Consider the following 24,128-nt stretch of genomic DNA (forward strand, 5'->3'; position numbering starts at 1 on the left):
CTGGAGTGCTTGTGGGAGTGAAGGAAGATGCTGCTGCTGCGACAGGCTGATCTGCAAGAGATGTGGGTCCAGTCCCGTTTCTCATCTGCTGAGGGTTTGGGGTTGTCAAAGGTGACAGTCTGAACAGCACCTTAAGTGGCTGCGGTTCACTCCATTTTGCTCCATCAAGGAGATGTTTAACTAGAGAGCTATGCTCTGAGGCCATGGTGTGGGACATGCTGCAGGGTGGCAATAGTCTCCCATGATCCAGCAAAGAGAGTATAGGATCTTATGTCCTCCAAGACGGTGTTTTGGACTCCCTCACCATTTCAGGGCTATTTTCCTGACTCGAGGAAGAGGGGACACCCTGGGGAGGGGAGATGACAGATCCCTTTCTCAAAGCATATGTGCAAGGTAAAGCTCATGGTGGACAGTGGGGACAGGGAGACAGAGGCTCAGCAGGGAGGGGAGCAGGAGCACAGGTGGGTCAGTGGGCAGCATGGCCTCCATGTGCCCACAGAGACACAGAAACACTGCGGGGAGCAGAGGTCCCCTCCTGGACAGCATACGAGGGTGTGCAGTGTGGGTACAGGTGGCTGTCCCCGCTATCCAGCCAGCCCCACTGGGAGAGGCTGTCAGTGCCCAAGAGAGAGACCTGGAGCACAGCTTTGCTGGGAAAAGCTTGCTGGCCACTGTGGGATTTCAGCCATATGCTCCTCAAGGGACAGACTTCCTTTTTGTCGAAGCCATTCCAAAGGGAGGAGCTGGCTGCCCCCCCAGCAAAGTCCGAGCTCTCTGCCTGCAACCAGTGGAGCTAGATGCTGAAACCCTCCTCGCAGGATCGACATCCAACAGCAGGAATAAATAAGCTGGAGACTGCAGAAGCTACCTTAGATGGGGAAATGCTGAAGGAAGGAATAGGTTGCCTTGGGACCAGGGAGGTTTTGCTGCAGCTGTCTTGCCTATATAAGGGCTGTGGGAGCAGGGCTGGGGAAACCGCCTGAACAGCACCCAAATGTCTACAGATGGCAGCAAATTCCTAGTTTTCGCTGGGGAGTCTCTAGCAGGGCTGAAGCAGCACGGTGGAGCAGGGTCCAACCCCTCCGTGCACTCCTGGCAGAGAAACCGCTCACGGAATTATTTTTCCCAGGATAGCGGGTCAGGGTTTCATTTTGTAATAAACCGTGGCTTGAAGGACGGACGTGGAGCAGACTTGGCCTGGCACCAGCTTATGCAGTAATGCTCCTTGAGAGCTGTGGGCTTTAGTCATGCACGTGAAAACCATCTCTGCGTGCCAGACAAAACACATTCACAAACACGGCTGTTCTTGAGTGGTCTCGCGCCAGCCCTCTCTCACTTGTGTCCACGCTGCCAGGGCTTGACTGATGTCTGCAAGCCCATGTCATCCCCCACTGCTATCTCCTCTTCTTTCCTCCTCTGCTGACATCCCTCAGCCTGGATTCTGCCCATCAGGCAAGAGGAAAAGCAGTGAGACAAAGTGGATGTAATTCCCCAGAGTGATACTGCACAAAATCACAGAGGAACTACACAGAGGGCTTGGGGCAATGGACGCAGCCAAGAGAAACCTGGGACTCTGCAGGGACTTACGATACAAATAAATCACTCCAAGTGTGACACAACATTGAATTGGAATGTAATTACCAGGCAGTCCCATGCCCCTTGGCCAAATCCAGGTTCACACCCAAGGGTCTTACACTACTTTTCACAGCCAAATCAAATAATGAGAATTGCTGGGTTTTGTGGAACATGAAGTTAGATGAACAGGCTGGGCTCCCACAGCGAGTCACTGCCAGAAACAGTCTTATGGCAGTTTGCTGATATCCACAAGTGATGCTAGTTTTTCTTCTTAGAGAATTGTTTGCACACTGCAGATAGCAGTCTCAGATCTCTATCAAATGTAGCACAACACTCCCACACCGTGGAAAGGCTGGTGCTGCAGTTCCCTCCTGGCAAAGGCAGACACAGTGGATGCTCCAGAGGCTCATGACTGCAGTGGAGCTGGGCTGGCTTCGGCACAGGATAACCCAAATGCCAAAACAGATCTTTATGAGGGAAGTCCCAAAAGAGCGGCAAGCCTTGCTCAAGTGTTTGCAGAGGAAACTTGGACGAGTCCCATTCTAATACAATACTTTACTGCAGAGTTTGGCAGTATTAGAGAGAGAACAGCCTACTAAAAAATAAGGCAGACACCACTGTATTAAGTACTCCATCAATGCTGTAAGTGATGGTCCTTGAGATTTCTAGCCTGACACCCCTGTCTCTAAAGTCTTTACAAAGCCACCTGAGAGGAGATTCTGTCAGAAGTTAATGAGATCACTTCGCTTTCCTGTGCTCACAGCTGTTAGAAATAATTAACTGGTAAATAATAAGCACTTCTTGCATGTGGTTTCAGAGTCTTTTCTAAAGCAACAGATTTTCTCCTGAGCTACAGCAGGCTAACTTACTTTCTGCTTCCTCTGAAAGGGAAAAGAAGAACATCATTGACAGATAAGTGCTGGCTGCCCAAAGTGCTGCTCTGGGACTGAAAACTGAGCTAGGCTTTCATTTTAGGCCCCCGCAAATCATCAATGCAGCAGCTGTTTTGAAACCCTATCACCTCTGTCCCTCCAACTCAACTCACGGCTGCCCATTGCAGGCAGCTGAGAAATTCCTCTGTTTGCTATTTGGGTCTCCTCTGGAACAAGCAGTAAATACGTCCTGCCTGGGGCTTTGACAGATTGCAGCAATAGATAAACAGCACCATCATTCCCAATTCATGCACACAGATCCTTAGAAATGTTGATGGACTTTCTAAAACATGGCTACGGAGTTTGACTTCCCAGCTTGGAACTACCTGGCCCTGGTTTTTAAAGGGCTGGAAATTTAGGACCTGGTAAGCAACAAGTTGAGTTCCCTGTCTCCCCTTAAAAAAATCTGCTTGGCTAAAAAATTTTGGATAGACTGATTTGGCCAGAACCAGGAACAGAAGCCAAGAGTCTGGGCTTTCAATGGGAGCTGGTATTATGTGGTCTGCATTTTTCCATTTAGAGGGCTCCTCCTGCCCCTTGGCTTCCTCCCTGTTTCAACCTGTTTCAACCCCACCTCCTAGTTGCTTATCTCCACCCTGCTGAAATAGTAGCATTGCAAGAACCCAGCTCGGATCCAAAACAGGCCCGGGTTGTGCACCAAGGGCACTGCCAGCACGGCATGAGTACGCCCAGGAACACAGGTGCAAGAGCTGTTCTTCCCGAGGAGGTCTGGGAAGGTTGATACCCTCCTGAACACAACACCGCCCGAGGGAAGGGAGAGATGAACCTTAACAAGTGCAGGGAGGCGAGAGCTGGGACAGGCCCTTGCTTCGGTGCTGACACAGCAGCCTCCGCAGATTTGGGAGTGCAGCTGGGCTCTGAGCCCCAGCACCAACCCTTCCCGCTGAGCGTGCTGAATTAACACCCGCCTGCAGCCCTGGCTTTGTACTAAAAGACTCTGGTATTTCCGCTTCCTTCTAGCAAGGAATTTTAGATTATCAGCCCCTCCTAGGAAAACAGACTGCAAAGGAGGATCAGGCACACAGAAAGCACAGACCCTTCTTCCTAGCCCTATCATGTCAAAGCTGCTCAGGGGGGTGGCACCACACACCCAGCGGCTCCTGGTGAGCAAGGAGCCCCAGGGGAGAAAGGCAAAGCAGCAGCAGAGGCCAGGGCAAGCAGCGAAGCTGGGAGGATTGCAGCAGCAGAGACACGATCTGTCTGCACTGTAACTGGAGCAGGATGGAGAAGAGAGGTCTTTCCTAATTTAATCCCGGGTGGCTTTGGCATCACAAAGGCAAATCAGCTGCACAGCTCCGTGCAGCCCAGGGAATGCACAGTGCTGGGGATGATAAACGAGGCACAGAGAGGGCCTGAGCCAGGGAAGAAAGGCGATATTGTGCTGCCAACTGGAAACTCCTGAGTTTATAAGACTCTTCTGTCTCTGCGGAGTGGCCGCAGCCCCTCCTCCTGCCTGGCCCAGCTCCCCTGACTGGGTGACATTCAGCAGTCGGCAGCTGGGCTTCGCTGCAAGCTCTGCCACGCCAGGCACTTGCAGGAATCCATCAAGACAAGTTAGCAACAAAGCCTCCCTGTCCCACCCAGGCCTGACACCTGATGAGCGTGAACGGGTGAGGAAGGGACGTGGGCAGGGACAGAGCGAGCAGCAACAGCTTTGTCTTTTAGTCCTCTAAGGAAAGGATGCTTCCTCTCAGGGCAGGTTTGGTAGCAGGAGGATGCCCTAGCACAACGCTCTGGTTTTGTGCAGCAGCTGTGCACTATGCAGGTGCTGCCTGCAAGGGGCTGTGCTCCTGGACGTCCCCTCACACCTCCTTCCAGTGAGAAGGAAGTCCTGAGGCTGTGCAGACATTACTCATTTTAAATGCTCCCCAGCTCTGCCCAGACCCTTCTTCTCTCAGAGCTGAAGAGAGGCTTTTGCAGAGGTAAATGAGAACGATCAGGCTAACCAAGCGCATTTCTGAAAATCCTCCCCCCACACCTATGGCCGTGCCAAATGGTGACACTCATGGTCCCACAGCGCAGGTTCGCCCTGGTGATAGCCAGGCACCTTTCTGAATTAATGAAACAAAATGACACACATCTCTCCAGCCTGAGGAGGCAGTGGGTGATGCTGGGAGCTGTAAGACTTTGCTCTGGTGCCTGGAAGGGACAGTGAGGGTAGGGATCATGTACATGGGCACCTTGAGGAACCTCACCCAGGAGTGAGGCTGAACCCTGCTTTCCCCCATACGCAGGGTATAACTGCATTAGGGATTTCCTACGCGCACACTTTCCCACCACATTATCTGAGGCTGGAGATTTAAACCACCAGTTTCATCTCCTGAAACTGAAAGAGGAAAACTGAAACCTGTCCTTTTTTGGCCATGCTGACTGCCAGCTCACCCTGCAACCCTGTTAATTATTTATGTTTGTCAGGAATATACCTCTCTATTCAAACAAAGCCCAGCTCCCCGACCTGTGGGAGGCAACCTGACGGCTGTCGCCCCAGGAATCAGGCTGCAATTAAGTTCTTAGAGATGCTGCACAATGGGATCATAGACCCTGGGTAATTAATTTGGGCAGAGTTACAGAAAAACTTAATCCCCAGGCTAGGAGAAATTTCAGCCGGTGCTTAAGAGGACAGCAAGCAGCTCTGTACAGAGCTGTGCCCATGGATCTGTCTCCATCTCCTGCAGCTGGTACTGGTGAACTGCTGGACTCTGTTTGCAGTCAGGGTTGCTCTGCTGACCCTCTGGGTACAGACAGTGCCACAGCAAGGGCAGGAAATTTTGCCTTATGGAGACAAAGGGCAAACTGGTTAAGGAGATGGGTCCTTCACAGAGGCAGCGTTAGGGAGCAGGGCTGATGGGAGAGAATAGCAGGGTGGGACAAGGCCACCCAAACCAGCTCCCCAGTCTGATATCTGTAAGGCCCGGGACTCAAAGTCTTCTTGTGGTGCATCTGCCACACTCCACCTGAAGTGTGGCAGCACCTGGTCCTGACATCCCCCTGGCTCTTCGCCATCAGCTGCTCATCTGGGAGGAAGCCCTGCCCGCAGGCTGCCTGAGAGGCCCTGTGGCCAGAGGAAGCGCCCAGGCTCCAGCTGGGACTGGCACTCACCAGAGCCGGTACAGCAGAACACATCATTGGTCTGGACTGGTTCTGGGCACTGGAAGGTGACTGGTGTTGGCTGCTTCCAGGAAAGCTTTAGCTCATGCTGCAGGGACCTAATCTGCTCAGCATGATGCACTTTCCCTCCACCAGCCATGATCATCTTGCGCCCTGCAGGGACAGCAGCCTGCTCCCTCCCCAGGGGAGCCACAGAGGCCCTTCTAATTTGTGCAGGTCTCTAATCACCTTGAGGAATTTAGTGAGCTGACTCCATTAGCTAAATGCCCCCTGGCTGGTGTCCCTATCATTATCTGCAGGCTGCATTGCTCCCTTATCTGAAGAGGAATGGTGAGATAAGGGAACAGGGGAAGAAAGAATAAACGAGGCATGAAGGAAACAAAGGGAATGTTTACCCCAGTCTTCAAAGGTCACTAGCAAAGGTCTCTGTTTATCAGAAGTGTCACTGAAGTGAAGAAATCTCTATGTATGACACACAGGGGTAGGATAGCAAGTAAATGCCAGAGCAAGAGCAGAGAGTGACACTTTGCATGCCACAGTCATGTATTTGCTTGTTGAATGCTTGGCTCTATGCACTCCCAGTCCTGAATAAACTTCACCTTTCAGGAAGGTAGCGGTCTGCCTGCTCTCAGGGTATTATGGGTGGGTGCTTGGTGCCTTGATGGCTGGTGGAGACGACAGATTATCAGGAATCTGGACACTCCTGTCCTTCCAGATGATTACTCAGGTCTGTAAGTGTCATTAAGCCAGGAGGGGGTGATAGGGAATGGACTTCTAGTGAAGCAAATGACCTTCCAGGCAGAGGTCCCTGCCTTGGGTTCTCCCTGCACAGGTCTCTAGCTACAGCTTCCTTATGCAAAACAATGAAGAAAGGCACCCACCTCTAGCATCCACCGGACAGGGCTGCCCACAGCTGCATAATTCGATTTATTCCTCCCACCTCTTTGCAGCTCTTGATTCTGAAATACGAGTAGAGGAAAGTCAAATTAATCCGATAAATGACCCGGCACTGACACCTACACAAGAGGGCTCAAACCTAGTCACAAGAACATGGGAGAAAAAAGCAAGTTCCCAAGCTCCCTTTCCAAAGGACAGGCCAGCTATCATGGCCATAGTGGGGTAAACATGCTCCCTGGCTTTTTTGACCGCAAATTTCCATGGTGAACTACTGAGGGGAAAGGATACCAGCACTTCGTAACTGTTTGCTAGCAAAAAGTTAAAACTTAGGTCATTCTCCCTTTCCCCCACCCACCCCCCCCCACCCTTGTTCCAAAAAGGTCCAAACAATAGTTAGTTCTTCCAACATTTCCTTCTGGCAACAGTACCGAGATGTGATTCACTAGAGAGCTACAAACTCTCTCCTGACCTTTCATTTCTGCTTCTATCTTGCTTAGAGTGCTACCTTCCTGTGCCACATACCCAGACAGCTTCAGCCTACCACTGTGGCTCAGTACACCTGAAATAACTTAATTGACTACAGTGGAGTCATTGTACATTCACATTGCTGTGAGTCAGCTCAGATTTTGCCCTGTGGCATGCCTTCTTTCCTGCGTGAAGAGAGAGCTGTCTCTTGGGGCCAGCAAGAGAAAGGAAGGTCTGCCCTTCTAAACATTCAGAAGACAACCCAAGCCTCCTCACCTGGTGTCCCAGCTTCTGCGGATAGTAAAACTGAAGGCTTGGGTCCCCACCTGGGACATTTGTGTCTGCCAGAGCCTTAGCCAGCTCCCTCCAGCTTTCGTATCCTGCGCAGAGGAAACAAAGAGATGTCAAGAGTACAGGCTAAAAAAAGAAGCTGCAGCAGTTACCAGAATGAACTGGTCCTTTACAAGGCTGAGAGACCTCTAACACTCTGGAACAGTCCAGCAGAGACCAGTTGTTTACGTTACTCAGAGCTGGCAGACTGACACAGAGAGAAAAATGGCCTTTGTCTTCCTTAAAAGCTCTTCCCTCTTTCATATTAATTTGTTATATTAAAGATTCATCATAGTTCTAAAATACATGTCAAAGATTTCATTAATCACCACAGGACTAGGAACTTCTTTGTAGACCCCTCAGATAATCCCATTAGTCAAACTAAAGAACATCAATTTTTTTTAACTAGCCATCCCACAGAAAAATAACCAGATTACTAATCAGTTTAATCATCAAAAGACTATTATTCTGAATATGCACCTAGTTGCACAATAAAAGCTTTTGATCTTCTTTTCTTGGAGGAAATGAGGGCAAAGAATGCACCTGATGGGACGGACATTCAGCTGTAATACCTAAAGTATTAGCAGTGATGCGGTTAAGGATGTCGCTATTTAAGCAAAGTCAGCTTCCAGGTTCAAAGCAATTTCATTTGACACCTCCTCCCCTCCTAGTCTGCTTGATTCAGGAGCCAGGATCAATTTTGGTTTCCTTCTACAACTCCATTGGCCTCCTGGGTTTAGGAGGGACAAAGACAAGCAGATGCAGCATAACCTTGTAGCTCTCTGTAACCGCCATCTGTATCACTAACAAGGCAGTGCTGGTGAGCAGAGCTCACACCTCCCAGCAATGTTATGGTGGCTCACACTATGAGGTTTTCAGATCTGCTAAACTTTTTGGCATTGAGTCACCGACTAATGAACCTGCCAGCAGCTCAGCGCTGTGCCCACACCACAGGATAGCTTAATTGAAAAGAACACAAGTGCCAAAACCTCCGTGAGCACTTGCCTCTCCCAGGCTGGTGGCGGACCAGCTCAATAGCCATGTACCAGGGAGCAGAGCCACGCTCTCTTCCCATTTTTTTCAGAAATGGAAATCATCCCCAAAGCTCTAGGAGGTCCAGAGAAGTTGGCTGCCTTGGTATATAAAGGGAACCATCTTGCCAGCTTCAAGTCTGAGCATTGAGACAAATGGTCTGAGCCTTCTGCACTGCTCCTGCAGCTAGCCGTGGCAGGGACATGCTCTGAGGGGGCAGCACAGCCCACTACTGGGGAAACCTGTACTGCTTTGGAGCCAGCATACCCATCTTCACCCAGCCCACCCAACCCAGCAGCACAGGAGACTCACTGTGGCTTAAGTAGGCGCATGCTCCATCAGTTTGCTTTGGAGCGGGCATTTACAAGCCACATGACTTAGATCAGCTCCAAAACATCTCTGAGCTATGTAGAGGCCAAGGCAAACCCAAAACAACCCCAGGATCTAGAATTCACAAACAACTCTTTCACAGATCCCCCTCCCTAGCTGTGCTAAGCTCTTGCCCTGTTACTGAACCTACAAACAGGGTTGCAAAACTGCCTCTACTTGCTCCTGAATGTGGGTGCTGTGGGGTCTGTCGGAAGAGAGCAGAAAGCAAAGATGTTGAAGCTGCCTCCTAAGATGTGGTGAAAAAAGAGGACAATTAATGAAAAGAAAGTGCAAGAAATGTGGAAAATGTGAAAGTAAGAAATGCAACTGAGAGACAAGACTCGGGCAGCTAGGGTGTCCTTCTTTCCTGACATGAGAGTTGGTTTAGATTGTGGGTTTCATTCAGGCCCTGTTAGATGCTGAACAGCCACGAATTTCTGATCTAGGTCTTCCCACCCCAAGATTCTGATCTGAATCTATGCGTTTATGACTAAAAACATCAACATCAGTATTTATCTTCTCCAGAAGATTTCTCAGTCAGACACTCTGGGTGAGTAACCTAATTAATGCAGCGAAGCACATCTCGTGCTTCAGTGACTGACTGTCATGGGAAAGAAGGAGAAATTCTTGTGTCTTCACATAAAATAATGTATAACTGGTGAGCTTCTACCTCGTTGAGAGCAATGAGGTAGGAACCACCGTTTCTGAGTGTCCTGCAGCTGGACTCATGGCCGCACTTGCGGCGGGACTGAAACAGACCTTGTAGTTGGCATGAAATTCAGCACTCATTACGTCAAGGGCTCACTGTACTAGTGGGAGAGGGGAGCACACTTCTTTCCAGAGGGAGTGGGACTGGCTAAATTAGAGAGGAACCAAATAAAACAGGAATAAAATTTTTAAAAGCCAACAAAAGTCAGTTTACTTCTGGAGATTCACTGAGGGAGGACACCAAGAGAAGCAGGGTTTTTTACTTTGTGCAAAGGGGAGAGATTATTTGGTTTAATTGTTAAACTCAGGACTTCACTGCTCTGTGGAGTAAACTCGGGACGAAGTGTCAGGAACCCGCCTTTCTTGGGAAGAGGATGCTGGCCACTACAGCCTGCCGCGCCGGCCACTTCACCGTGGTGACTCCCAGGCTTGTCTGCGCTTCAGTTCCTGTGCACGGCTGGCACAGAGCCCGCCTCGCAGCAAACACAGAAGCCCGGCTGCAACAAGTGCCAATGGCTGACACTTATCTGACCCTTGGAAAAGAGAAAAAAGGCAGGCAATTCTCTGTGTTGTACAAATATTTAGCTAACACTTACATTAGCAAAACACAGAAGAGACAAAACAGCTAGGAATTAATATGGAGGTAGTGATTTCCTTGCTGGGTAATTTGTACTTTGGCAGGCTAATTTCCCAGTGTGGTAGGAAATGATTTTCAGAAAATAATAGGATAAATACTCCCTTCAGAGAAAGTTCTTGGCTCTCCAGTTCCTTCTCAAAAGACTGGCTTTCCGCTGGGGATCTCCATGGGGCACCCTTGGAGAATGGCCTGGCTTTGTCCATGCTTTCCTCGCTAGAAGGAGGGAAGGAGCTATAGAAAAGAGACAAAGCTCCTCCAGCTTCCTGCAGCCAGAAGACCTGCCGAGGCCAACTGCTGACTGAGGTTTTCTCCTCAGCACAGGCCACAGGATTCAAGACTTCACCTTGCAGATATCCCCTCCTGCATGACAGCTGGAGAGCAGAGCCCTTTGGCTACTTCCACTGCTCTGTCTCAAGAGCACTGGAGAGAGGGTTCAGCCCATCCTTGAGCTCTCCATGAGCACTGCTCAGCAGCCCAGCTGGCTGAAGCACTTTCATGATAGCTATTTAAAATCAACAAGAATACGGCTGGAAAAAAGCAGTAGGCAGGAACTAAAACACCTCAGCAAACACTTCTGTATTACTAAGAGGGAATGCCAGAACTATTAGCTTCGATAGTTTTGCTCCAGCCCCTCTACAAAACCAGTTCTGGTTAGGAAGGGAAAAAGCAAAAAACTGTGAAGGCAGAAATCAAAGGCCTAGGACAGCACAGCAGCTGTGGGACAGCACAGCCAGGTGAATAGCTGAAGACATTGGGCCAGGCTTTGTTGCCACTAGCCTGTCAGACAGACGCACCAGCCTGGCCATTCTGCCTTTTGGGCATCACTTCCCAAAGCACTTCCCATCATTTCCCGAAGCACACTCATTTTTTTTCCAAGGGTATTTTTTCACCCCAAATACCTCCAAGAAGGCAACCCTGATGCAGGCACAGCTTGCCAGAAGCAGCTGCCAGCCTTGCTGCCACATACTCGCCCTCCCTGGCATCAGGATCAGCCTCCCCACAGCCACAGAGGATGGTTCAGGGCAGTGATTCACCCAAAATTCAGCACAGAGGAAAGAAAGGCACACTGCTTTCTGCTGGGCCAGCTTGCCTAACCAAGCTGACCGGTGGCCACGCAAGCACCAAGCAAACCCCGGGGAGGGGGATGCTGCTGTATCCAGGGTAGAGCAGCATCCACACTTCCAGTGACCTGCAGTTATATCACGCGCGGTGTGACATCAGACCTGGCCCTTCACCATCCCTGCCTGTGATGGCGCAGCTGGCACCAGAGCATAGTGGGTGGGGAGATTTGTACAATTCTGTGCTGAGGGGGACCTGATGAGCAAGGAGATGTTCTCAAAGGCACCGTGGAGGGGCAGAAGGGCAGGCAGATTCATGGCAATGAGAGGGGTTTTGCACAGAGTGCACCCAAACTGCGTTTTTTATCCTCGCTCCAACTTCCATGACATTTTCCCTATGTCTACAACCAGACACTTGGCCAACCTCCTTTCTACAAGCAGAGATCCACCTTTCTTTCTACTTTTGTGAACTGGTGGTCCAAGGTTCAAGCCTCATGGGGATCAGCCACTGCCCAGAAACGTGAAGGTGCTTCTTCAGATTTCTCTGCTGCCTGCTGAGGACCCAAACGCCTACCGGGGCTGAGCCTCAGCTGCCCCTCTGAACTTAAGATAGGAAGCCCTCATGACCTGAGCTTGCTTCTGGAAGTAGAGGCAGGTGGACACAAAGAGAAGAAAAAGAGACTGAAGAGGAAGCTGAGAAAGATGCTGCATCCTACAGCAGAAATCCTCACAAGAGGCAGTTGGTCTGGAGCCAGCTGCCTGCAGAGCCAGCAGACCAACCATCAAGGGACAGAAAAGCTGTAACAAGAGGAAATAAGGTGAAGATATTTCTTGTCTTGGGTCCGGTCAGGCCCAGGGCTACGTCTGCCTCTTCTCAGCTATGCTTTTTACTGCTCTCAGGTTAAAAGTCAGCGAAGGAAGCTGCAGGAACAGCAAGTTAAGATGGGGAGATCTCATCCAGCAGTTATGACTCTGCCAGAGCAATGCACCTGAAGTCTGGCTCAAGACAAAAAAAAAAAAAAAATTAAAAACACAGAAAACCACAGCCAGAGATAACAGATAGCAGTACCCAGGGAGCTATCAGGCCTCAGGGCAGGAGCGTGACCAGAGCTGCTCTGTCTGTTCAGAGATTAGATCCATCAAGCCACTGTGGTGCCCCCCTGGCCCCAGCCACCACTCCACATTTCAATTAGCCCGTGAAGGTACCTGGCAATTGTGCAAGGGGGAAATCCCAGACCCACTCAGGTGATCAGCTTCCCCTCTGAAGGATGAGATTTGATTACTCTGCTGTTGTTACTGCTGCTTACATAGCTGCAAATGCTATTAACGCCCACATGGTATCCAGCCCTTTTGTAACCCTGCTAAATGATTTCACTCGGCAGCCTCAGGAAACAGCAGGTCCACAGGCTGGTTTGCACAAAAGCATTTTCCTTCTGATCTGAGACTATCCTCCTCCTCTTCTGTTGCAGGGACAGGGCAAGAAAAAACTGGAAGGTATGGAGCAGGATTTTGTTCTTCATTACCCGAAGTGCATTACCCGAAGTGCTCACAGACTCCTCTGCATGACATGAAGTTTTAACTCTCTTGGACAGTCTTATTTCTCCTCTGATCCTGGTTGAATTTTTTCAACTTGCTGTTATCCCACGGGACTTCAATGTGATTATTCCTGGCTGAACAAGTATGCAGGTGCAGTACCCAGTACCCCCAACTATTAGCATTAGGTGGCTTGCAAACATACTAGTCCAAAAGATGCTGGGGAAGGTTGCTTGAAACTGAACATGACATAGGAGCTCAACTCAGGGAGCTATTTGTAGTCTCTCACACGCATATACATCAAGCCTCCTGCCCTGAATACGAACCTCAAATCTACCTCCTGCCCCAGTTACTCTCATTTAGATTATACCCTACTCACATAGGCAGTGCACCGGCAGAACCTTCACCTCGCCACATGACACTGGGCATCACAGAATCACAGAATCATCTAGGTTGGAAAGGACCTTGAAGATCATCTAGTCCAGTCCAGCAACCAAATACTTCTGGCCAGTGAAATCACGGGACAAGCTGCCACGCTGTGCTGTGCACCCCAGGCAGCATGGTTTTGTGGCTGCAGCCTGATAGTGGCCATCTCCTTGTTGCCTGGCCAAGACAGTGCTGCATTTTGCTTTGGGGAATAGGGTATTTAGAGAGTCTGACATGCCTTTCATACACCCTGACCAGAGCAAACCCCTACTGCTAGTGCCATGCTGCAGGGGAAGCAACACCCACCTCCTGGTCTACCACACACACATGTATGCAGCCTCACAACACCAAGTGTACAAAGCATAAAGATGAGGTGTAAACTGACCTCCTACAGAGATGTGAGGGAAGGATAACTGAAAAGGAACAGCAAATGGTTACTGGATGTAGGAGTGAGTGAAGGTTAGTTCCAGTCATGAATCACAAACAGGGTGCCAGAGAAACTACCAAAAAAATCCTTCAAGGGTAGATCTGGGCCAAGAGAGTCTCTCTGGTTACCTAAGTTAATAAAAGGCACTGACCGAAATCAGTGAACTCCTTGCCCTCAGATCAAGATCAGAATAAGACTCTTGGGAGTTAAAAGGATACAAGAAGTCATGAAACCTGGTGTTACAGAGGGAGTCCTGCAAACCTTTCCATTTCTGGTTAGCGCAGAACCCTGCAAATACCTCCTCCAGGTATAAATTACAAGTTAGAGACTGTGGTGCAGACATAAATTACTCCATCCTTCCTCCAGTTACAACTCTGATTCACTTCTTTGTGAAACTGCATGGCTTTGCTGTCTGTGAGTCTGCAAACTCTGACAATAAACTGCAGAACATTAAAAGTACATGAAGTATGACAGAAGAAAAGGCAGAGCACTGTACACGGGAATGAGAGGAAAATGAGCAGACGTAACTACCCAGGACACCCATGCAGTCTCACTTTGAGACTCACCCACCAAATAATACCTTGCTGCTGTTGCCTTCTAGGTATAGGAAATGTATTTCATACAGGAAGGGAGGAACTGATAAGCAATGTCTGGGGCACTGACCTGCTTTGTGGAAGATAAAATTCAAATCTTGCTTCTGTCACTAAAATTTTCCATTGCCCTAGTTTAATGATGAAATCCACCTATGCCACAAGATGATCTGGCAAATACTGCCTGCCTCCTGAAAGCTCAGCAAGGATATGCATGTGGATGCATTGCTGGATTTCACTGAGAAAGCCCATGATGTCGCTGTCAGCTGCACTATTCTTCAAAATTATGGGGCTGAGCTTGTAAATCAGTTCCAGAAATGCCTCTGTTTCAACCTAGTGTGTGCTAGACTAAAACAATTCCAAACTATTGCTTATCAGCACTTGTCAAGCCGAAGGCGGAGAAGGTTCAGGAGCTGATGTCAGTGTGGAAGGGTGGCTAGGGACCGCAGCCAGATGAGGTGCCCAGCCACAGAGGCACAGCTTTGGCTACCCAGCTGTAATCCCCTGCCTGGGGCAATTACAGCCAACAGGGACCCTGAGCAATGGAAACATCTCTCCTACCCATCTTCACCTCTCCGACATTGCAACTTAATCCCTCCTCACCTTCCTCTCTTCTGCCTCTGCAAAGTTGCACTAAGGAGCCCTGAAGGATTAGACTGGGGAAGGGGAAAGAGCAGGGCACTTCCTTTTTCAAGGGAGGAGGCAACACTGACTCAAATGAAGCCTGAAAAGAGCAGCATCCACTGCTGTATTTAGGAACATAAGATAAAGACCATCATTTTGCCACTGCTAACTTCCACAGCAAAGGGGGAAGAAATGCTTTCTACTCTGCTACTCTTTCACTGTAGTGCATGGGTCATCTTAACACACATAGAAGCTTTTAAATAATAAAATATGTTTTCAATATTACAGCCATAATAGCTGTGCAGTTAAAATCATTAACTGCTGGCAAGTTCAACTCTTTAATTTACAGAACGTGTGGCAGTTGTCCTGCAATTATGGTGTGCTTGTCCCCAAGACATTGTGCTGCACACAGGCTGACTCTGTATCTGCCTCCTCGTAAGATACTGCCATCAAAAGGAAACAGTCTCTCGCTTTTTACATCTTTATGCACAGCAATAGATTTCTCAAAACAGCCACAGCTGGTGTTAAAAAGAGCTGCTTCCAGTCATAGCAAGATTAAGGGTATTTGAGTAGTACACATCACAGTATTACACTTACCAAGCCAGGCTTTTGCCAGTCATTGTCTTTAAAAGGTGATTTGCATCAAACCGTTTACTGATGGGAGATCAAGATGCTTGGTTTGCTTGAACTACAATACTTGTGATGCTTGGAAAAATTGGCAGGTTGACAGAAGAGCACAGAATCAGGTGTTTTGATGTAAGTCTAAGTTTGGGGTTTTGTTCCTGCTTTTCAGATCAAGACAATTTGCTACTTTGTGGACTCCAGTTTAATGATTTTCTTTTTTTTTTCCACCCCTCTTTTTTTTTGGTAAATGGTAACATCTGACATGATTTTTGGAACAAAAATACCTTTAATCCTGGAACATCTACATGGGTTTCTACCAATTCACTCCCAGTGACCACATCCTCAGCTGCTGACTCACACTCTGCAGCTCTGCATACAGTCTGCTTTTCAAATAAAAATAATAACAACTTAAAAAATTTTTATCTGGCCCTCAAAGTGACTAGCATGAAAAGCAGATGTTCCACCTGGTTGTGATCACTGAAAGTGGTATTCCATGGCACTCTCCCCTTCACCTGGAGGCACCAGTGAAGCCATGCCCTTAAGAGACACAAGAGGCAATAAAGGCTTGTTCTACTGCGGTAACAAGTTAATTAAAGCTAACGTTTGCCTCCATATATCACCAGCTTAGTGCAGCAAATCATATCCACTGCACTTGGAGACAGACCTGGGAGGCTTCCTGCCCACTTTTATTTGTTGTGTATAGCATCATCATTAACAGCAGTAAGGACTTGCAAAAAGAAGCACGTTTCTCAATGCTTTCAACCATGAACTGATCTGTTGCTTTGATGTCCATGGTATCTGAATAAATGCAATGAATAAGAAGCAACATACATATGCGGCTTCCCTTCCTTGAGCACAGGGAGGTACCTGCAAAAATAAATAAGGAAAGAAAATGGCAATTTTATGCTCAGCAGTCTTTGCCATCTGCTTTTCTTTTTGCAACAAGACTGTGCCCAAGAAAGTTCAACAAGGTCATCCATGCAGCTTTCAGAAAGCTTTGGTAAGTGCATTTTTCTCAACTGATCCAAACACTGCAGCACACAGACTGCTCAAAGAGCTTTCCAAGAGATTTTTTTTTTTTTTTTTTATACAGGAGCTGTCTAGGACGTGAAGCTGAACATCAACTGTGCAATAGACCTTCAAGTCAGCATTTGTTATTGCTTTACCAAACGTAGCTAATGCATTATTTCTTTTATCTTGGATGAGGATTTTCCTGAAGACTCAACAGCTTGCCACTTCCATGTAGATTCAGCATTCCCAAAACATCTGCTTGCAGCTTGATTTTCAGTCAAGTTTTGTGGAATTTTGTGCTGTGGAAAATGTCATGCACTGCTTCCATGAAAAAAACCCCACACCATATTTATTTCTCTACTTGCCGTTTCACTCAAAGCTGCTGTAGCCATTTTCTTTCCCTGAATTCATCTCAAAGGCAGTAATCCACTCCCGCTGAAATGTGTTGTTTCCATGGTCTCTGTGAGCATTGCAACAAAATTATTACCCTACGCTATCAGTTTCAGTGGTGACTGCGGCAGTCTATGGACGAGACTAAAGGAAGCGAGGAATTAAGATAAAGAACAGGCTGGACAAACATCTGCCAGAAATGGTGCGGGTAGGGTTGACCCAACCTCGAGGCAAGGAAGCAAGCTAAACCGACACTCCTGAAAGCCACCTACTCCAGAAGTATCTTATGATTTAAATTATTTTCATTTGCCTATGTTCTTGAGGGAAGCAGAACAACTGGTCTTCCCAGGGCTCTGCATGGGATGCCCTGCTCTGACACTGAACAAAGCCCTGAAGACAGAGACACCCCTAAATGTGGGACAACACAACAGTTATCTGACAGCTATGCTGAGGAGGAAACAAAAGCAGGCATATTGATGAATATCATAAGCAGAGAAATATAACAAGTATTCTAAATAACAAAGAGGAACTGACACCGCAGTGGTTGAGGTACTACTTTGGTATTGCTTTCTAGGTATGTCAGATTAGAAACAACTTGATGGTTGAATTTTGAGTGAGATGAAGTCCTTCTATTGATGTTAATGGGTTTTGGATGAGTCTCTAAAACTACTCCAAGAATTTCAGGAACTTGGATGCAATCCCTGTGTACAAGTTTATTTCCATGATTCTGATTCAAAATTCAAAACTCCAGCTTCTGGTCCAGGTTTACACATGATCAAATGATTAAAATGGCAGCAAAACCAAACTGGAATTTCATTATGTTCTTCAAGAATGTGTGAAATTTCTCATCAGATGCTGACAACACCAAATCTAAGCCCAAAGCATCATTTGGCCTCTAACCCTAAATGCCAGCCTTCATCCCTCTTTGTGGAGGACCTGTGCATGGCCCCTCAACCCATCACCACCATCTCTGTTTAGCAAAGGTGCGATTTGTAACAGATTTCCTCTGAATCATCATCAAATACTGACTGCTAGTCAGGGCAGACAAACACGTAAGACGGACTGTTTGATATGTTATGGAAAATCCTATATACCTATGTTTAAAAACTGTATCAAGTCTCAGAGTACTAAGGGGACAAGAGCACACTCAAGGTCCTTCAAGACACAGGCTCGAAATTCACATGGACAAAACAAGCCGCCAGTCCTCCCCTAGGGCATCCTGCCTCCAAGCAAATGTATGCTGTGCAATGGAAAGGGCTGCAAAGCACAGACACTTCTGGGCCGGCTTTATTTACACAACATGGGTTGCTATGGGGAAGAATCAGGGTTGTGTAAACTCTCTTTAAAGAGCTCTTACCCAATGACATAATTCCAAAATACCAATTTCTGAAATAGTGTTTGCGCTCTTTCTTGACTAAATCCCACGTCAGTGTCTTGCTTTGGGTCTCAAACCAGCCCGCGCAACACACTTGACAAAAATCACTAAGAAAGTGGGAAGCAGAAGGAGTTCACAGAAACCACTCTTTGTCCCAGAGAGAACAAACCTGGAGCCATTCACAGGGTGACGCAGCTGAACTTTTCAGAGCCCAGACTGCAGGGGCCAGCCAAACACTGCTGTGGGGGCCCCATTCTCCACAAGCAATCCCTGCTACCAGCAGGCATTCCTGAGGGCTTCCAGGAGGTGATCCTTCACCCAGAAGGAGACAGCCGGGTTAGCTGCCTTGGAGCTGGGCCAGCGTGCCTTACAGAGCTATCCTGTTTCAGTGGAATATTTAACTGTGCTACAGTTTTCTACCAGAGCATTAAAATCACCCTGTCAACTGCTTAAGGTAGCTTGCAAGGACTGATCGCAAAATTTTCGTTTTCCTTCCAACACACTGGAAATTTCCATAAGTGAAGGAAGAGGTGTTCCTACTGCCCAGCACTCGTCCAGCAAGTGCCTAATGAACTTAAGGACAAATGAAACCATAACAACTGTCCAATCTGCCTCTTGTGTAATTCAGCACAGGAAACTCACACAGTAATTCCTGCACCAGCTCCAGAATAAATATCCAATGAAAATGCCATCTGACATTGGTTATTTACAGGCTGACCTGAGATTTCATCCAAACTCTGTTCTCAGCCTCTTTGCTAAGTTTTACTGACCTTTTCCACAGGCTCCTGGTGTGATTCCTACTGAGCTCCACTGACTCGGTTCAATTTCATTCCCTTTCCATGATGGTATGAGTGTACTGCCTTATACAACTTAACCACATATATCAAAATACCCCTTTCTAGCAAGTTCTGCCAAAACTGAAGGCGAGTGAAGGCAGCTGGCCTCTCTACTGCATTTTGCCAAAGGACTAGTTGTTTATCGTCTGTCCTTTATGTGCCTCTGGCCCCAGTAACTCACAAAACTCCAGGTTTTACATACCTAGGAGAGCATCAGGTCTGGTGCCCTGAAACACTACAGTACAGTTTATAAGCTACACACTTTAATGGGAAATGTTCCTAACGTGGTCTCCTGGGATGGAGATGAGGATTGTGTGTGCCTGTGACTTCCCAGGCTCCACAAATAGCCCAGGGCACTCCATTCTTGATTACTCTTTTAATCTATTTTTTCTGCATGCTAATACAAAAACACAGACTTGCTGAGGGTGGAAGGCACCTCTGGAAATCATCTAGTCTGAACCCCCGCTCAGAGCAGGGTCACCGTCACCTAAAGCAGGTTGTACAGGGCCACGTCCAGTCAGGTGTTGAATACTTCCAAGGACATAGACTCCACAACTTCTTTAGGCAACTTGTTCCAATGTCTGATGACCTTTAGAGTAAAAAAAGTTTTTCTTATGTTTAAACAGAATTTCCTCTGGCTTGATTTGTGCTCATTGCTTCCTGCCCTTTCCCTAGATGCCACTAAGAAGAGTCTGTCTCCTTATTCCTTAGTCCCTCCCATCAGGTATTTATACACATGGATAAGGTCTCCCTGAGCCTCCTCCTCTCCAGGCTGAACAGCCTCAGCTCTCTCAGCCTCTCCTCATATGTCAGATGCTCCAGTCCTGTAATCATCTTCATGGCCCTTGACAGGACTCACTCCAGCTTGTCCATGTCTCTCATCTGGGGAGCCCAGGACTGGACACAGTGCTACAGATGTCTCATGTGGGCTGAGCAGAGTGGAAGGATCATCTCTCTCCATCTGACCTAATGCAGCCCAGGAGGCTGTTGGTCTTTACTGCAAGGGCATGTTGCTGGCTCAGGTTCAACTCATTGTCCATCACGATCCCAAGGTCCTTTCCTGCAAAGCTGCCTGTACCAGGGCATGGGCTTATTATTCTGCTCCCTAAGACTTTCTCCCGTGGGATTCTTTGAAGCAGTACCCTGAACGTGGAGGAGAGCAAAGCCTGCTCTCCTGAAGCCCAAGGGTGTTATTTGCCTTGTTCCAAGTTAACTCCAGTCTGTTGACTACACGAGACAAAAATCATTTGTGAAAGTAGTTTTAAATCAGTCAGTCATTTAAATACACTGATAACTCTGAACCCCAAAAGTTTACAACTTCAGTGCTTTTGAAAAATCTGCCTGCAAGTACCTTGGAAGCAGAAGTCCTGAGGGAAAGTGCTGGGATTTGAGCCAAACCACACATGTGCCTTTTCAGAGTCCAACCTAAAATGGCAATACAATAACTACTTCAGAGTTTGCAAAATGACTGTGAGCCTTCCTCTGTCTTTCTGTGCTCTCCAACTCCCCATCAGAAAGCTACCTTTTCCACAGCGAGTTTCAAGTCTGTGATCAAAAATCTTTGTGATCCTGAAAAATGAGAATGGAGGGACAAAAGAGAAGAGAATGAATGCAAGAAGGAATACGGAGAGGTTTGTAAGCTAAGTTTATTATTCATATCCCTACTATATTAATGAGATACCAATTTTTCATTGAAATAAAGCAACCACAGAATAATATCCAGGTTGCAACATCAGCATTTCACAGGATTTAGAAAACTAGGAGCAGAATGTAAATCCTGTTTGCTGCAGGATGTTAGGTCTTTGTCTATTATATTTTATAATACACATAACTGCCACTGTTAGACACGCTCTTCTGCTTGGAGAATTGATGCCAAAATGATGCAATGGGATTGTCAGCAGTCTATTGTCTGTGAGCTTATCCATCCAAAAAAGTCCTGCTGTGATGCAATATGCTAACAGGTAAACTGGCAAAGCCCCAAAATTGCTCACCTCTGCCAGGTTCATTTCTTTGCTGCTCTGCCCTGGGTCTCAACGACAGTTAAGCCGGGAGGAAGACCTGGCGTAATGCATGAAATGGAGATAGCACTATTTCAGAACAGCCCAACAAGTCTCTCTTTACGCCTTTGCTCTTTTAGCTGACAACAAATGACACTCAGACAACATCTATCACACACTTGATTTTTACCTGCTTTTAAGGATCTGGGCTGCTTGACTGAATTTTATCATGCTTTTTTTGCAATACTGACTGAAACATTAGGTGTTTGTTCAGCACTGGTTTTGACACCTCATCACTGTGAAGACAGGGTTTTCACCCTGCCTGAAAAGCAGCTGTGTTATGTTTGAAAATTCAGTAATCCTAATGGCAGCACCAATGAAGTAACAGGACAAGCACTGTGAAGAGTAAATACGGCATGAGTACAAGCCATTACTGCACCAGTGTCAATATGGACGCATCAGCCCACAAATGGAACTGCATTCACACAGTTGGTGAAATTTGGGTATGTCCTGGATGCCGGTGTGATCTCCCTGACTGTTTTTCAGTCATCATTTGATGGTGAGAATAACACAAATCTGTTTGCTTCCGAGGAGTACTGGGGACTCGATTATCTCACTTTCTAAAACACCAGAAATGACAAGGATGGAGAGTCTGATTGATAGGGTCTGCGCACTCAGGCTTACATGGACTTGTTACAGGAATGCTACTGGTCCTATCAGAAAATCAGGCCCCTGGTCACTCTGATCCTCATTAGAAATAAGAAAAAATGCTTTCCAGTGAAAGGAAAAAAAATTTCTCTTCTAAGAATCTCTACACGTCTCCATCTCTGAAGCTGGCAACGTAAGCCTCACTGGATTTAACTTCAAATGTTTACAAATTTGCATAATTAGGAAATGTCAGAGTAACATTTTTTATGCATTTTTGCATATGATCAAAAGCATGATTGTCACAAAACCAGATGAGGCACACAGCATGTCCCAGATCCTTGGTGAAATCTGGTCGCTAAAGCATTCAGCTGCTGTAAGCGACCCTTGTGGAGGGATGCCCTTTGTGAACATCTCTATTTTGAGCGGTCTCGAAAGAAGAGTTTAATTAGCAACTTTATCCCTGCTACAGACTGTTAAAGAAAGTTACAAAAACCATGCAGAGCATGCATAATTTTCCACCAAACTCTACAGAAATTTTTATGGTGCTTCTAAATTTGAGCCCTATAGCTAACCCTAGAAACTCCTATGGGTCTTCTTCATAAAACGTGAGTTCACTTATGCTAGCAATGTGGTAGGGTCTCTGTATAGGTAAGCTCTCACCCAGCAACAGCTTAAATGACAGGAAAGAATCCCAGGCATAACACTATCTCAAAATTATTAGCAAACAGGAAACATCACAGAAGAGAAAACAAAGAAACCAAGACCTTTTTTTCTACCAACTCTGCAATAACAAGATGACTGTCCAGTTTCTCCCACCCCTCTCAGTTGGCCTCCCCATGCTTTTTATTTAATTTCTTTCTCCCTGTCGTTCCCTTGCCCTCCCAGACTCTTACAGCCTCTGACAGTTTTTGGGGAGCACCCAGACCTTCCCATCTCCCAGGGACCCTCCTGAGACTCCTCCTTCAAGTTCTCTCGCGTTTCCTGGTGAGCTCTGTCTCCTCTTTCATCAGCTGCCTGCAAGTCCTGCCCCAGTCTTACAGCACTGGAAAGAAACGCAACCCGATAGCATTAACAAATGATAGCTAGTCCCTCCTCTTCCTTTCATCTCCTCTTCTCTGGCTGTAAGCGATCTGCTGGCTGCTGAGGCAATGAGCAAGCACCCACCCAGGCTGCTGTGGTGCTGCCACGTCAAGCCCCAGGGCTGACTCCAGGCCAGGTGGCCATCTGAGCAGGTTGATGAGTGAGCCAAGTCATTGCTTTCCTCAGCTGCCCCGGCCTCCTGCTGGCACCTTGGGTGGAGAAGACCTGATGGGCTCAGCCTGAGGTACAACAAGGGCTCCCATCCAGCCCAGCACCCCCTGGGGGACATCTCCACTGAGGGGGCTTCCCCAGCAGCCTCCCACGGCATCAGAGCTCGAGGCACCACCACATTTCATCTGGAGGCCACAGACAGTTCCTACCTCCATCACAGCCCTCGAGAAATCAGCCACCACTCCCTGGTCCTTTCCCGCTCAGTGCCCAAGGCTCTTCTTGTGAAAACCCATTAGATTTCATGACTCATCCCTCACCCCAGGTAAAGCTAAGAAAACAAGAAAAGATGAGATAGAAAAAAGAATATTTGTCATATGAGAAAAATTCATAAGCTATTCTTCCCGCTCAGAACTTCCCCATCTCAGACATGAGAAACGCACCTATTAAACCATTCCAGCAGACTCCCAGAGCCCCAGCCAGGGCTGGGTGCGATGGACACCAAATGGCCCTGCTGACTCCTGACCTGCTACAAGGGCAGGGAGGAACCCTTAGTGCTAATGTCCTTACGGTGTAGGGTCACATTTCTTACAGCAAAGGAAGTCCTTTCCCCTCCTCAGTCTGACAAGATACAGCACTGAACTTGAATGGATTGGTGGGAGCAGGATTTGGGAAGACGCTGGTACTTGTGAACCCGAGACGGAAGACTAAACCCCTAGTGAAATCCCGGCTGCTTCAACACCACGAGCAAGGCAGGAGTTGCAGCAGAGCACACTTGCTCAGCAACCCAATGTGCAGGCTTGAATCAGGACCCATGAGATACCAAAATGCAATTACAGTCAAAGAGCATGTAAGTATCCTGTATTTTCTCTTTTTAGTAGCTTGCTCCAGTTTGCTCAGTTTTTAAATCAAAAGGATGTTTTCTAACCAATGGTGCTGCAAACCACAAGCTGAAAAAACAAGCCAGGTTAATTTTTGCTCTTTAAAAAAAACACACCAGCCACCAGGGATCTTGCCCAATGGTCAAAACTGCCCAGCTGCTCATTTGTGTGCACAGCTGTATACAATTTGTACAGGGCTGTACAGCTATAGGAGCGGAAGGAACAGAACAAAACCAAGTTGCCACAACCAGCAACATTAAAAACATTCTTTTTTACCACTCATTTTCCCAGTAATTAAGGTAGCTTTCTCCCAGTTTTCTGGGCAATTGAACCACCCTGGAAGAATCAACCCCAACGTATTTTCAACCCATGTTTTTGTTTACTCA

At 47.5% G+C, this 24,128-nt stretch overlaps 1 protein-coding gene across 1 annotated transcript in view; it reads right to left on the reverse strand.

Moving 5' to 3' along the window:
* B4GALNT3 (beta-1,4-N-acetyl-galactosaminyltransferase 3) overlaps positions 1–24,128 on the reverse strand; it is a 70,064-nt gene that overhangs the window by 20,691 nt on the left and 25,245 nt on the right. Inside the window, exons 2-3 of the mRNA XM_074826168.1 lie at positions 7,275–7,378; positions 6,518–6,595 (exon numbers count right to left, since the gene is read on the reverse strand). Coding sequence (XP_074682269.1) covers positions 6,518–6,595; positions 7,275–7,378 — 182 coding nt within the window. The remainder of the gene's footprint in view (positions 1–6,517; positions 6,596–7,274; positions 7,379–24,128) is intronic.

Source organism: Strix aluco, chromosome 5 (genome assembly GCF_031877795.1).
Source record: "Strix aluco isolate bStrAlu1 chromosome 5, bStrAlu1.hap1, whole genome shotgun sequence".
Classification (NCBI taxonomy): domain Eukaryota; kingdom Metazoa; phylum Chordata; class Aves; order Strigiformes; family Strigidae; genus Strix; species Strix aluco.